Source organism: Colobus angolensis, unplaced genomic scaffold (genome assembly GCF_000951035.1).
Source record: "Colobus angolensis palliatus isolate OR3802 unplaced genomic scaffold, Cang.pa_1.0 Scaffold27, whole genome shotgun sequence".
In the NCBI taxonomy this organism is placed as follows: Eukaryota; Metazoa; Chordata; class Mammalia; order Primates; family Cercopithecidae; genus Colobus; species Colobus angolensis.
This window is the reverse complement of record NW_012115932.1, coordinates 1,024,545-1,038,266: the sequence shown is the minus strand read 5'-3', so window position 1 is coordinate 1,038,266 and position 13,722 is coordinate 1,024,545. Positions and strand designations below refer to the sequence as shown.

At 47.7% G+C, this 13,722-nt stretch overlaps 1 protein-coding gene across 3 annotated transcripts in view; it reads right to left on the bottom strand.

The window, feature by feature from the left end:
- Positions 1–13,722, bottom strand: part of CYFIP2 (cytoplasmic FMR1 interacting protein 2) — a 131,938-nt gene that overhangs the window by 87,909 nt on the left and 30,307 nt on the right. For all 3 annotated transcript variants that reach the window (XM_011947677.1, XM_011947678.1, XM_011947679.1), the window contains 6 exons: positions 11,720–11,901; positions 9,463–9,559; positions 7,984–8,112; positions 4,450–4,554; positions 2,481–2,572; positions 524–641 (listed from right to left, as the gene is read on the bottom strand). In XM_011947677.1, the coding sequence (XP_011803067.1) occupies positions 524–641; positions 2,481–2,572; positions 4,450–4,554; positions 7,984–8,112; positions 9,463–9,559; positions 11,720–11,901 (723 nt within the window). The remainder of the gene's footprint in view (positions 1–523; positions 642–2,480; positions 2,573–4,449; positions 4,555–7,983; positions 8,113–9,462; positions 9,560–11,719; positions 11,902–13,722) is intronic.

Genomic DNA, 13,722 nt, shown 5'->3' with positions numbered 1-13,722 from the left:
AGCGAAATGTAATTATTGGTATTAGTGGAGATTTTTATGACCTTCATCTGCTCTTAAGTATATTCGTGATTTTTTTTTACAATGATAATTTATTGCTGTGTAGTTTAAAAACATTTAGGTAATGTTATGAGTATGAGTGTTCTGTTTTCTTGCCATCCAGCGTGGCGATGGTTTGCATCACTTACCATGTACAGGCAGAACTAACCATCACCAGGCCTTTATTATCTGCCATATCTTTTATCCTCTCAATGAACCTTTCAGGATAGATACTGTTATCACCTTCATTTCACAGATGAGGAAACTGAAGCAGAGAGATGTTGAGTAACTTGCAAAGGGCAGCAGCACCACCGGAATTCACCCCAGTCTGCTTGGCTCTAAAACCCCTGCTGTTGGCCACTTTACCCTCCTGCCTCCCTTCCTCCTACTCTCCAGTGTTCCGTGGATCCACGTTCTTTCCTGGCTGCTCCTTACCCCTTCTGGCCCTGGGCCCATGGGCCTGCTTCCCAGCAACCTGTGTGCTCACCTCACTGTTGCTGTAGCGAGCAAGCTCGGAGATGAAGCGGATGTGGTCATCCCGGATCTGAACCATCTGCTCACAGATATTGTACTGGGGGCTGATGCTGCTCTGGGTGCACGTCCACCTGGGTAGAAAATTATGGGGTCGGAGAGGGTCCCAGCCTCAGGCGCCTGGGTGGGACAGGCATTAGCTGCTCCTGGTGCTCAGCCCACATGGCCAACTCCCCTGGGTGACACCAAATGGTATCCCAGCCACCTCAGCAAGAAAGCCTGCTAAGTCCAACACGGTGGGAGCTTCAGGCCTAGTGGAACAGTCCTTCCTCCTCCTCCTCCTCCTCCTCCTCCTCCTTGGGGCTGGCCTCATCTAGGACCCAACTGCAGGCCTTTCCAGATACCTGGTCCATAATACTTACCAGTAATGTGAGAAGGGAGGGAAGACAGCGTCTCTAGGGCTACAAAGGGGTGGAATCCAAGCACAGAAAAAGCAAGGTGGGCAACCTCCAAAACCAGCCTACCCACTCTGACAGCACAGACACTCTGCAGTTGAAGCTGGCTTTGGGGGGGGCCTTTGGGCTGAGATTGCGGAAATCTGAATGTGACTGTGCCTCTTTTCCAACAGTGCCCTGGCAACATGGAAGCACACATGGTGGGGGAAGCCAGGGTCACTCGGAGACATGGGGGCGGCCCCTCCCTCCACCCACCCCCTCTACCTTTCGCCCCCTTCTCTCCTTCTCTCTCCACTCTCTTTCCTCCTTCCCTCCGCCTCTTTTCCACTCCTTGTGAAAAGATGTCATTAGGAAAACCATCCTAAGTCAGAGAGGAAATGAATGAACGAACATCTTCACTCTCCATGCCCAAGAGAAAAACCACCACCCCCTCTTCTACCCTCAGGTGCTGGTGAGACCCAGCAGACAGACGAAGCACAAGCACCAGACAAGGCAGAAAAAAGATTCTAGGGAGAATTTAGTATTTCAAAAGGAGCCCTGACATGCCCCTCATAAGAATGGCAGAAAGTGACAGCCTTCCTCAGGCCTCCCTTCAGTATCACTCAGAGAGTTACCTGTGGAGAGGGGAGCACGCAGCCCCTCACACCCCGCCCCAGTCACTCCCCCAGCCTCTGCTCCCAGCCAGCTTCAGCTGGTCGAGAAGTCAGGCAGGGAAAAGTGAGGAATGAGTTCACATTCTCCATTCCCTGTTTTTCCTGCAAAACCCCCTCACGCGCTAGCAGCCAGAGGGTGATGAAGCGACTACATGAGCTTTCCTTCGGACACTCATTTGCAGAGGCTCCAGGCAGATGCAGTTCAAGGACACCCCATTTGTATCTTTTTAAGATGCCAATACACTCACCCTTGACTAAAGGACAGCTGGTTCCCCTCTGTGTGGAAAAGCCACAACTCTGGGTGAGAAGCACACAGAAGGAACCTCCCTAACAGCCTCAGAGACCAAAGGGGCAGCCGAGGTTGGAGCCCCCCAACTTCAGTAAGGCACTGACACCCCAGGCCTTTGTATAGATGACCTAGAATTGTGGTTTATAAAGTGGCCGAAGGTGAGGCTGCCCACCCAATTCACGACTCCACGATGGACTTAGCACATGGTCATCTAACCTGAGAGAATCAGCATGAGGAGGAACAACGCCACCTCTCCTCATCGGACCACTGAGGGCTGGCCACTCCTCCAGAGGAGGAGGTGGACTTCTGCTGTCCTGCTGCAAGGACGTGCGAGTCACTGCTGGGCTGGACAAGGGGCGTGGCTGTGCTCTGAGCCCTTTTGAACCTGGCAGCAAAGGGCGGATACAAAAGGGCTCAGAGCACCCTCGCGGCTCCCCTCCGGCCGGCACCTGTATTCTGATGGAATCCACCTGCCCAGGACTCTGGGGAGGGAGGAGGGGCTGAAGTGGCCCCTCAGCTCCCTGCCCGGGCTGGGCATCCTCGCGGGAGCCGAGAGACATTACGGCAGGCACTCACTTGGACTTGTTCTCTTCATAGTGAGCACTGGTCTTAATGTATCTGGCCAGCTCTATCTGCATGTCGCCGAAAAGGGGCACCACCTGCAGCTGCTGCAAAGGAAGCAAACACAGCTCGTGAGATGCTGAGGAGGGGCTGGGGTGGCCGCCTTCGCTGCCACCCCACCGGGGGAGGCAGGCCTCTGTGTATGCCTGGGGGCCGACCCCTAGTTTCTGCTTCCAATGATGCTACCACGTGACTCTGAAGTCAAAAGGAACCCTAGTCATGTACAGGTCCTCCCCTGCCTCCAACCAACTCTATGTTCTAGGCAATGGAGCCCAGAGAGGCAAAGTGACTTGTCCAAGGTCACTCAGCCAACAGCATGGGTGAAGGCCAAGGACTGGATGGATGGCTGCCCAGTGCAGGGTCCTTTCCGCTCCAATCTTCCCTGGTTTAAAGCATCCTTGCTGCTATGAATTCTGGGCTAGAAGCAGGTGTCTGAGTGCTGTTAGTCTTCCTAAGAGAGTCTGTACTTGCAAAGCAATTAAAACCATAGTAATACCTAACACCAGAGGGCAGACAACTCTAGACCAAAAACCAAGGCAAATGGCAGGGAGGCTGGTATTTATTGTGTGCTTCTCATGCACTAGGTACTAAGACAAGCACTTTAAAAACAGTATCTCAAGTCATACAAGAGCCCTGTGAAGTCTGTACTATCATCATTCCCATTTCAGAGAAGAAACTGAAGCTTAAACAGCTTAAGTGATTTTTCACAAAGTCAGACCAGCTAGAAGAAGCCAGGATTATACAACCCAGGGCTCTGAGTTATCTATTGTAACCCCACTGAATCCTCCAGGGAACCCTACAGAGCCCATACCCTTGGTATTCACATTTTCCAGACTTGGAACTCAGTTTCAGAGTGATTTAGCGACTTTCCCAAAGTCATCCAGCTATTAAGTGGCAGAGCCAGACTTATACCCAGACCTGCCAAGGGAAAGGTTGTATTCTCTTTCTTCGACCCTCATCTCATTCATGCTGACTTAGGAAGATTTTGCAAGGGTCTCCCAAAACGAGTCCTATTTTCATCTGGGGCAACTCTAGAGAAAAGTAAAAGTTCCACCCTTGAAAACAAGCAAAGCCAAGGCACAGAATTCCTCTTAGTGACTTATGTTCCTTTTCCTTAACCTTGAAGAGTCAATGGGACTCAGGCCCAATCTAGTGCCCTGCATGTCACACCACTAAGGAGTTTTGCTGTGAATATTAATCTGGGCTTTCCCATGTCTGACCCCTCAGGCTTGCTCCATGCCCACAGTGCCCAATGCTAGAATACATTGAGAACATGGGAAGTTAATTCCAAAGTGTAAGATTCCTTTGCAAAATTCTAAGAGGCTTAGTTTAACTGCAAATTTTTAAGATCTGGAGCCAAAAGATCAACTCTCAGAGGCACTGAAATAGAGTGAGTATATGACGGATGTTGCTGAGGCATTCCATCCAGAGGTAAGGGCAAGCTGAGGTGGCCCCTGATGTACCAAGTGAGAGGCTGTGATTCTGCAAATGTAAACCAATTTAAAATCCAGTCTTTAATCATTCTACTTCTGCGAGCTCTGATTTATACTGGAAATTAGAGCAGGTGCTGTCTTCTGGCATGCACCTCTTTAAGTGACAAGGGACTTCAGGAAAAAAAAAAAAAAAAGCAGCATTCAAAAAGAAGCACAGGGCTTCCTTCTAGCCAAATCCCAGCTGAATCCTGAAACTTGGAACTATGTGTGGCTTTCATGCAACAGCCTTCTAGGGCATAAATGCCTCCATCGATGGCAGCTGGAGGCCCTGCTGTTCTATTCTCTCCCTCTTCCTACTCTTGGGATCTTTGGAGCTACAGCTCAATTAAAAAAACCTGACAATTTTCTGGCTAATTTCATCCCTTTCCCCCAAAGACATCTGAGCTCTGGTAACCTCAGCCCTCTGCCCAGCCCCAGCCCCAGTTGCTGACCTTAAAGAATTTATCAATTTTGCTAAGATTAATTCTCTTCTTGGCATCCAGTTTGTAAATGTTACTGACATTTCCATCCATTAGGTAGAGGCCAAAGCCCATCACCTAGAATGAGAAGGGGGCACAGCATAGAAACTAATCACATCCGCTGGAAAAGTTTAAAAACAAAAAGGTAAGTCACACACACACACACACACACACACACACACACACACACACACACACACACACACACACCCGGTAGAGATGCACATTATATTATAAAAACCTATGCATCTTCAAATAAAGGCAGGAAATAGAAGTCTAATTTCAACAAGAAATTCAGTGTATTACCATGGCAGCTACTTCTTCAGCCCTTACTATGGGCCTGAGTCTGTGCTCAGAGCATTAATAAGCATAATTTTCTCAAGTCAAGTTCTCTGCAATAACCTTATTCTACAAATGAGGAATCAGAGACACAAGGAGGTTAGACAGCTCGCTAAGGCCACATAGCTAAGCAGCAGAGACAGGAGCTGAACAGAATCTGTTGACAAAATTTCCGCATTTAGATCTTTCTGAGAGAAAGGGCTGCTCCTAGCTCCTTGCTGTATCCCAGGGTGGGGCACAACACAGGCATCTGATGAATACTTGAACAGGTAGTGAATGTGAAAGTATCCACCTCTTTCTCCACAGAAAGGACAATGTAAAGGTTTCCAAGAAGCCGCTGGTGACTTTAAAAAAAAAAAAAACTTCCTGAATTTGCCCTCTGAGTGGGTTGACATTCTTGATTCCAATCCTTCTAACAGTTTCTTGAATGCTGGCTTGTTTTGCTCCTTTTAAAATGGTGCAGAAGGGGGCCTGAGCAGCTGTGTGACTGTGAGAAAGTCACTTCTCTCCGTGCCTCTATTTCTCGTCTGACATGAATAGGATGCAGCAGGGTACTGCTAGGGTTGCTTCCTCTGTGGGTGCATTTACTGTCGTTTTTTGTTTGTTTGTTTTTGCTTTGTTTTTTTTGTTTTTTTTTTTTTGAGATGGTCTCACTCTGTTCCCCCACCACCCCGCCCAAGCTGGAGTGCAGTGATATGATCACGGCTCACTGCAGCCTCAACCTACTGGGCTCAAGCGATTCTCTTACCTCAGCCTCCTGACAAGCTGTGACTACAGATGCACGCCACCGTTGGCTAATTTTTGTATTTGTCTATAAAGCTGGTGTTCCACTGTGTTGTCTCAAACTCCTGGGTTCAAGTGATCCTTCTACCTTGGCCTCCCAAAACGCTAGGATTACAGGCATGAGCCACTCTGTGGGTATATTTTTGTTCTGCAGAATGAACTTCATCCTTTTCTGCATAAGAGCGGACAGTGCCAGATGGTGGCATCTGAGTTCACTAATACAAACTACTCATGTGGCAAAACCATGTGAAGGCCAGATTGAAGAGGGCGGGGAACAGAGAGGGAAGAAGGCAGAGAAGTCCGAGTGTGGAGGGCCAGAGAATTTGAAAGCCGCATTAAGACTACTTGGTGGGCTGGTAGGTAGTGACTTAGCTTGTGGAAAGTTACAGCAACCGCCCAGGCAAAGCACCAGGGGTGAGAGGGGTGTGTGAACTGTGACTGGCTTCTCTGGATTTCTGAGGGTCGGGGGGAAGCCAGGGTGAACAAGTCTCAAAGCCACCCAGCCCTGCAAACTTAATTGAGGTGCTAAGACATGTAAGACAGGAGCACCAACACAGGGCTGGGATTCTCAGAATAGCAGGAGAGACACTGAAGGAGAAAAAAAAAGGAAAAACCACCAGAATGTTGAGAGGTAAGGATCCGGGATGGAATCAAAAGGGGCTCTGCAGCGTGTATAAAAAAATGGGAGAAGGCTGTTCATGTCAGTGCTACAACTGTGAGCTATCAGTTAGAGACAACCTAAGCTAACAATGGAATAATGGTTAAGGAAGGCTCATGGAAATCACATTATTTCACAGCAGCATAACATCGCCAAATAAATTTAGTCACATGAGATAAAATGGATACATGGTCATGCAGATTGCAAATTTTGAAAATATATAAGCATAGCAAAAAACTTAGAAGGACATGCATAAAAATGCTGAAAGTAGACCAGGCGCAGTGGCTCATGCATGTAATCCCAGCAATTTTGGAGGCTGAGGCAGGCAGATTGCTTGAGCCCAGGAGTTCAAGACCAGCCTGGTCAACATAGGAAGACCCTGACTCTACAAAAAAATTTTTAAAAAAAAGTTGAGTGTGGTGGCATGCGCCTGTAGTTCCAGCTACTCGGGAAGCTGAGGTGGGAGGATCGCTTGAGCCTGGGAGTTAGAGGCTGCAGTGAACCACGACTGTGCCACTGCACTCCAGCCTGAGAGACAGAATGAGACTCCACCTTGGAAAAGAAAATGTTAAAAGTGTTAACTCTTGGTGAAGAGATTGTGAGAGATGTAAATTTTTTTATGCTTTGCGGTATATTCCAGATTTTCCAAAACAATAAATATGACAATTTTCGAATGAGACGTGTAAACTGATGAAACAATTGTGATCACTTTGGCAAAATGTAGCAAAAGCTTGAAGATTTATTTTGTTTTCTAGTATGGAGATTCCTTAAAGAACTAAAAGTAGAATTACCATTTGATCCAGCAATCCTACTACTGGGTGTCTATCCAGAGGAAAAGAAGTTATTGTATGAAAAAGACACTTGCGCACATGTTTATAGCAGCACAATTCACAATTGCAAAAATATGGAACCAACCTAAATGCCCATCAACCAACAAGCAGATAAAGAAAATGTGTTCTATAACACATCATGAAATACTACTAAGCCATAAAAAGGAACAAAATAATGGCATTCACAGCAACCTGGATGGAGTTGGAGGCTACTATTCTAAGTTAAGTAATGCAGGAATGAAAAAACCAAATGTTGTATGTTCTCATTTATAAGTGGGATCTAAGCTACGAGGGTGCCCAGGTATAAGAATGATTTATATAATAGACTTTGGAGAATTGGGGAAAAGGCAGGGAGGTGGGTGAGGGACTACACTTTGGGTACAGCATACACTGCTTGGGTAACGGGTGCACCAAAATCTCAGAAATTACCACCAAAGAACTTTTCCATGCAACAAAAAAACACCTGGTTCCCCAAAAACTATTGAAATAAATAAAAAAAAGAGATTTATTCTGTTTTTCCCTTTGAGCCAGCAATTCCTCTTCTAGGAAGTTGGCCTTGACAAAAAGATGTGCACAAAAACTGCTACAAGGGTGTTCAATGAAGTTTAGCAAACAAATATCCAACCATAGGGGAAATGTTACATGACAATGTTCCAATACAATGGAATACTTGGCAGTCATTAAACATAACATTGTAGAAATAGCCTTAATGACTTCTGGAAAGGTGACTATGGTATATTATACTACAGGAAAGGAACAGGTTACAAATCATTATGTGCAGTAAGATCTGTATCAATGTTTAAGGAAAAAGAAATATTGTTTTTTAAAAAGGATTTTTAATAAGAAGGTGAGAGGGTAAGCCCAGGCCCCATGGGTGTGGCCTCAAGGGAGTTTTACCTTGAGGAGCATGTGTTTCTCACTGGGGGTCAGGTACATCTTGTTCTCGTAGTAATCCACGCAGATATTGACAATGTCAGCCAGCAGCTCCTCATAGCCTGGGATCACTTCCAGTTGCTGGTGGAGACACTGAACAGCAGCGCCACCCTCAGGTTAGGCAGCGCATGTATCCTGTGCCCTCACCTGCACCCCTGCAGAAGGCCCAGAGCTGGCAGGTGTGGTCCCCACTGATGGCCAGGAATCACAGCTCCAGGGAGGGCAGCATGCATGCCAGCTGGCACCTGATGCCTAAATCCTCTCCTCGATGTCCCCACAGTACTCCTGCACACCTCCCATGGCAAGGAACTCATCCCTCTATTTAATTCCCAGGCGGTTCTGATGGTTAGAAAGTGCTTTCCTGGCCTGAGCTAAAAAGCAGCTCAGTTTTACAGCAATAGGCTTCTTGTCATTTCAGCTCAGCTTGGAGGACGTGGGTTTATCTAGGATGTCTTCTCAGACAATGACATCAAAACCCCACCCGGGGGAGGAGAGCTGGCGGTGGGGAGTGGGGCAGGTGTCTCCCTCCCAGCAGGACAAAGCAGTAGAAAAACATCTATTAGAGAAGGATCTGAGGTCCCCACTCGAGGCCCTTTCTCTCCAAAGGGACCAACAGAACCCTGCAGGGTATGCAGAGAAGGACACTGCTGGTACTTCCCACAGGCAAGAGAAAGAAAACCTGAGGCCTCAGTGACTGAACAGCTTTCTGCAGTTACCAAAGAGTGGCAAGGGCCCTGTCAACCCAAGGGCCTCTATGATATGGATTTGAGCGTGAATACCCTTGGAAGATGGAGGATCCCCTCAGTTTTGTCCTGAGTCCTGTAGACATTCTTGCTAGAGCCTGTTTAGGCTGAAGTGACAGACAGCATCACTTGTCTTGCTTATGTTGGGCAAAATGGGAAAATGGCAGCTGAGGGGAGTGCCCTGGAAAGCAGTGGCAGCAATAACAACTATGTCTTCCTAGGCCCTGAACATCTGTCAGGATCTGCATGCTAAGGACTTTTCATATACTGGTATCATTTATTTCTCACAACAGTCCTATGAGATGGGTTCTCATAATATTCTCAAAATAACAGACCCATTTTATAGATGAGGAAACTGAGGCTTAGATTGGCCCCAGGTCTTACAGAGTGGGTCAGTGGTGGTCTAGGATTAGAAAGCAAGGCTGCCTAACTACAGACCCCACGTTCTCAACCCTGATGCAGGGTCAGAGCACTGGCTGAGAGGGCTTCACGAGAATGACAACTGGAGAGGGTGAATGGGCCACCTGGGGTTGGGAGGACAGATTTAAGTCCTCAGCTGCATTTCACTCTCATGGAGGGCAGTGGAGACGGAAGCTGCAGACTGAGCTTGTCTGCTTGGGCTCGTGGTCTACCCAACCTCTACATGCCTGCCTGTAACCCCGAGACACCAGGTCAGGCCTAACAAGGAGTCTGCCCTCACCTGGGTGATCCTGTTGTGGTTGGCCAGGAACATGGAAAGGTTCTGCGACTCTTGGATAGACTGGGGATCCGCCATCTTCCTCAGGAACTGTGCCGCCCTGAAACACAGATAGTGGGTGCTGCAGAGAGGACGGTCCAGGCACAACAGCCTAAACCATGCCTCACGGGCTCCCATGCCCACCTAACCCAGAGTGACACCATCCTGGAAGTTAACGAGCTCTGAATATCCCAGGCAATGCTAATGTCGAAACAGAGTGTGTTCTGAAGTCATTTGCTTTGAGGCTGTCTACACCCTTGTAATAAGGACCCCTTAAATTAAAAGGCGGGAATATACTAAAAATCTCTGAAATCTCAGGTAGTTTAAGGGGAACTAGCATCCCATCAACCAGCCAGGAGTGGTGAAACAGGGAGTAAAATGATCATCCTTGTACCCTCCTGTAACCTCCTGTGAGGCTGCATGGTAAGTTATGGAGAAGCAGTGCAGGTAGGATGCTAGAATGCACCTGTTGTGTATTCCATTATTTATAGGAAAACTTCAACATTTCCAAAGCAAAGCATTGTATAGAAAACAGAAGTCTATGGAACCTCACAGAATTTTAGGTGACGGGATGACGGGCACAGGGAACACAAGCAGGACTTGATGGGAGAAAGCTGCGGCTGCCTGACTTCCCAGCCTAACCCGGAGATGGTGCCACCTGTGTCATCATGAACTGTGAAAACAGACAAGACACCCCGTCTGGCTCATGACCTAGCTGGGCCGCAGAGAATCTCATTTGCGGCCATGACAGAAGCAGTCTGGCTGCAGCTGGGGAAAATTTGGTAGAGGATATTATACAATAAGCTACCCATAAAAAGCACTTTGGGAGGCCAAGGCAGGCAGATCACAAGGTCAGGAGTTCGAGACCAGCCTGGCCAATATGGTGAAACCTCATCTCTATTAAAAATACAAAACTTAGCCAGGCATGGTGGCAGGTGCCTGCAGTCCTAGCTACTCTGGTGGCTGAGGCAAGAGAATCGCTTGAACCTGACAGAAGTTGCGATTGCACATTGCACTCCAGCCTGGGTGACAGAGCGAGACTCCATCTCAAAAAAACAAAACAAAACAAAACAAAAATACTTTGTAAAGCTGTCAACTTCTAAGTCAGCCTTGAGATGGGGCCCTGCCTGCTGGACACCACCAGATGTCACAGTTGACTCAGGAAGGTAAACTTGTGAGAATCAGTCTGTTTTCTCTGGTTACCCTGCAGCCCAGGAAGATGCCTTTATCAGAGGCACAGCAAATCCTTCTCAAGAGACTTCTGGGTGGCTGTATACTGGTTTCTGGAACGACTCCTCCCCTACTTTCAGTCCTCTTTTTTTTTTTTTTTTTTTTTTAATTTAAAAAGAGAGACGGGGGTCTCACTATGTTTCCCAGGCTGGTCTCGAACTCCTGGGCTTAAGTGATCTGCCTGCCGTGGCCTCCCAAAGCGCTAGGATTACAGGTGTGAGACACCTCTCCTGGCTAATCTTTTTAAGAGCTGGCAGAGACCCTGAACTCCAAAGGCGAGCAACCATCCCATCAGGGTATCCCCACCTCTACACCTCCAGTGACTGACAGAAGGTTTAGCATATGACTCAAGCTGAATCAAAGGCAATCCTCCCCGGGAGGATATTCAGAGTTCCAAATACTAATTTGGAAGAAGCAGCATCCCGTCCTTCCTTAGAAGCTGGGGTTGCTGCACTGGCCTGAGGAAAGCTGCTGGAAGATTCCACGGACCTGAGAATGAAGCCAATGTAGAGGAGGAGGTCGAGCTGAGAGCTCAAGGCACCCAGGTTAACATCATCATCTGAGTGCCTGCGTGCAGGTGTGCCTGGACTGTCTGTAAGCCAATTCATTTCCTTCTTTTACATACACTGTTTGAATTGACTTTATGATTCTTGCAGAAAATGACTAATGTAACCATTCTGTGATGATCTTACTGGTCCCATATTACATGGGGCAATGTAAAACGCTGCTGCTCCACAGATGGGGGAATGAGGATTTGATTCTATCTTAAGACATAAAACTCTTCAAAGATCAAGTTCTTCCAAGGCCCAGCTCTATGCCCTGTTCCTCAAAACACATTGAATCAGGCCGAGCCCCGCTGTGTTTGGGGGATGGCTAGTTTGGTACCAAAGAAAGAGCAGGTGAGAGGGGCTCCATCCTCTTCCTCCACTTGGCAGGCAGCCCTGGAGGAGGGGCCCGGCTGGGGAAAGGGAGAGGGGGAGGTTGCCCTGACCTTTTGTAGGCAGAGTGGTCATTCTTGACGCTGCACTTCATGTTCTTTAGCTCATCTAGGACAGCAAACATGTTGATGAACTTGCCCAGGGTCAGGAGGTAGGCCTCAGAGACAAAGTCCTTCCTGCGCTCGGCGTGGCACAGCCGCTTCACCTCGCTGCAGAACCGCTCGATGGCCTTGCGCTGGGGGCAGAGGGGCAGTGAGTAAGATCCCCTGGGGTGGCCCACTGTGCTGTCTTGTAGGGGCAGGGTCCAGGCTCCTCTAGGGCCCTCCTTAGAGCCAGCCCTCTGGAGAAAGGCAAATCTGCCACGCAATTTTTCTCAGAGGAGTCCTTAAATCCAAAGCTAATTTCTAGAGGGGAGCCTGGAACCTGCCCCCAAGTGATTCAAACCAATGCATTCATTCAACATACATTGGCTGAGCATTATATCTTATTTATTTTGGCATTCCCAGCACCTACAACAGTGTCAGATACCAGTCAATAAGGCGGTAGAGACCAAGAGTGAGAGAAACATGCAGAGAGAAAAAGGTTCATTCATCCAGTAGCTATTTAATGGCCATCTACTATGTGCCAGGCACCATTCTAGGTCCTGGGGTAGAGCAGGAAACAAAAGAGAAAAGCAGACAAGCAAGTAAATTCTGCCTTCAGGAGCTTACATTCTAGTTTTTTTGTTTGTTTGTTTTTTGAGACTGAGTTTCACTGTTACCCAGGCTGGAGTGCAGTGTCACAATCCCGGCTCACTGCAACCTCCCCCCGTGATTCTCCCGCCTAAGCCTCCCGAGTAGCTGAGATTACAGGCACACACCACTATGCCCAGCTAATTTTTTGTATTTTCAGTAGAGACTGGGTTTCACCATGTTAGCCAGGCTGGTCTTGAACTCCTGACCTCAAGTGATCTGCCTGCCTTGGCCTCCCAAAGTGCTGGGATTACAGGTGTGAGCCACCATGCCCAGCCTAGGAATTTACATTCTAGTGAGAGAAGACAGAAAACAATGCATAGATCTATTAGAACGTGGTATGTGCTATGGAGAAAAATAAAGCAGGAAAGCTTGAGGAGAAGGGCTCAGAGGGGTTGTCCTTCTAAGGAAGAAGATCAGAGACAGAATCCTCAAGAAGTGACTTTCAGAAAAAGAAGCTGAAAGAGGAGGAAAAAGAGGCATACGGGGTAACTTAATGGTCAGTGTGAAGGCCCTGAGGCGTGTTCCAGGGATGGGAAGGAAGCCAGGGTGGCTGAACTGGAGTGAGTGCACAAGGAGACAGAGAGATGGGGCCAGGGCACTGGCTCTTGTAGGCCTTTGTGAGGGCTCAGGCTTGGGCACTGCATGAGTTGGGGAGACATATAACTGAGACCAGATAACATGGCCTGAATTATATTTTAAAAGAGTCCCATTGGCTGCTGTGGGGCAAACAGACTCTAGGGTGCAAAGATCAAAGTGAGAGAATAGTTAAGGGGGTATTTAAAGGCTTAAAGGTGGGGTTACCATCTGACCCAACAATTCCACTCCTAGGTCTCTACTTGAGAGACATGAAAACATATGTCCACACAAAAGCTTGTATGTGAATGATCAATGTTTCTTCATCATAGCCCCAAAGTGGAAATAAATCAAAGTCCATCAACTGATGAATGGATAAATAAAATATGGTATATCCATACAATGGAATAGTATTCAGTCCTGAAAAGGAATGAAATTCTGACACATGCTGTAACGTGGATGACCCTTAAAAACATCACACTAACTGAAAAGAGCCAGATGGACACAAAAGACCACATGTATGATTCAGTTTATATGAAATGTCCAGAATAGGCAAATCCATGGAGGCACAAAGTAGCTTAGTGGTCGCCTCGGGCTGGGATGCAGGCGGAGATGAGGGTATTATGGGGTGACGGCCAAAGGGTGTGGGATTTCTTTTTGGGGTAATGAAGATGTTCTAAAATTGATTGTGGGCCAGGTGTGGTGGCTCACGTCTGTAATCCCAGAACTTTGGGAGACCAAGGCGGGTG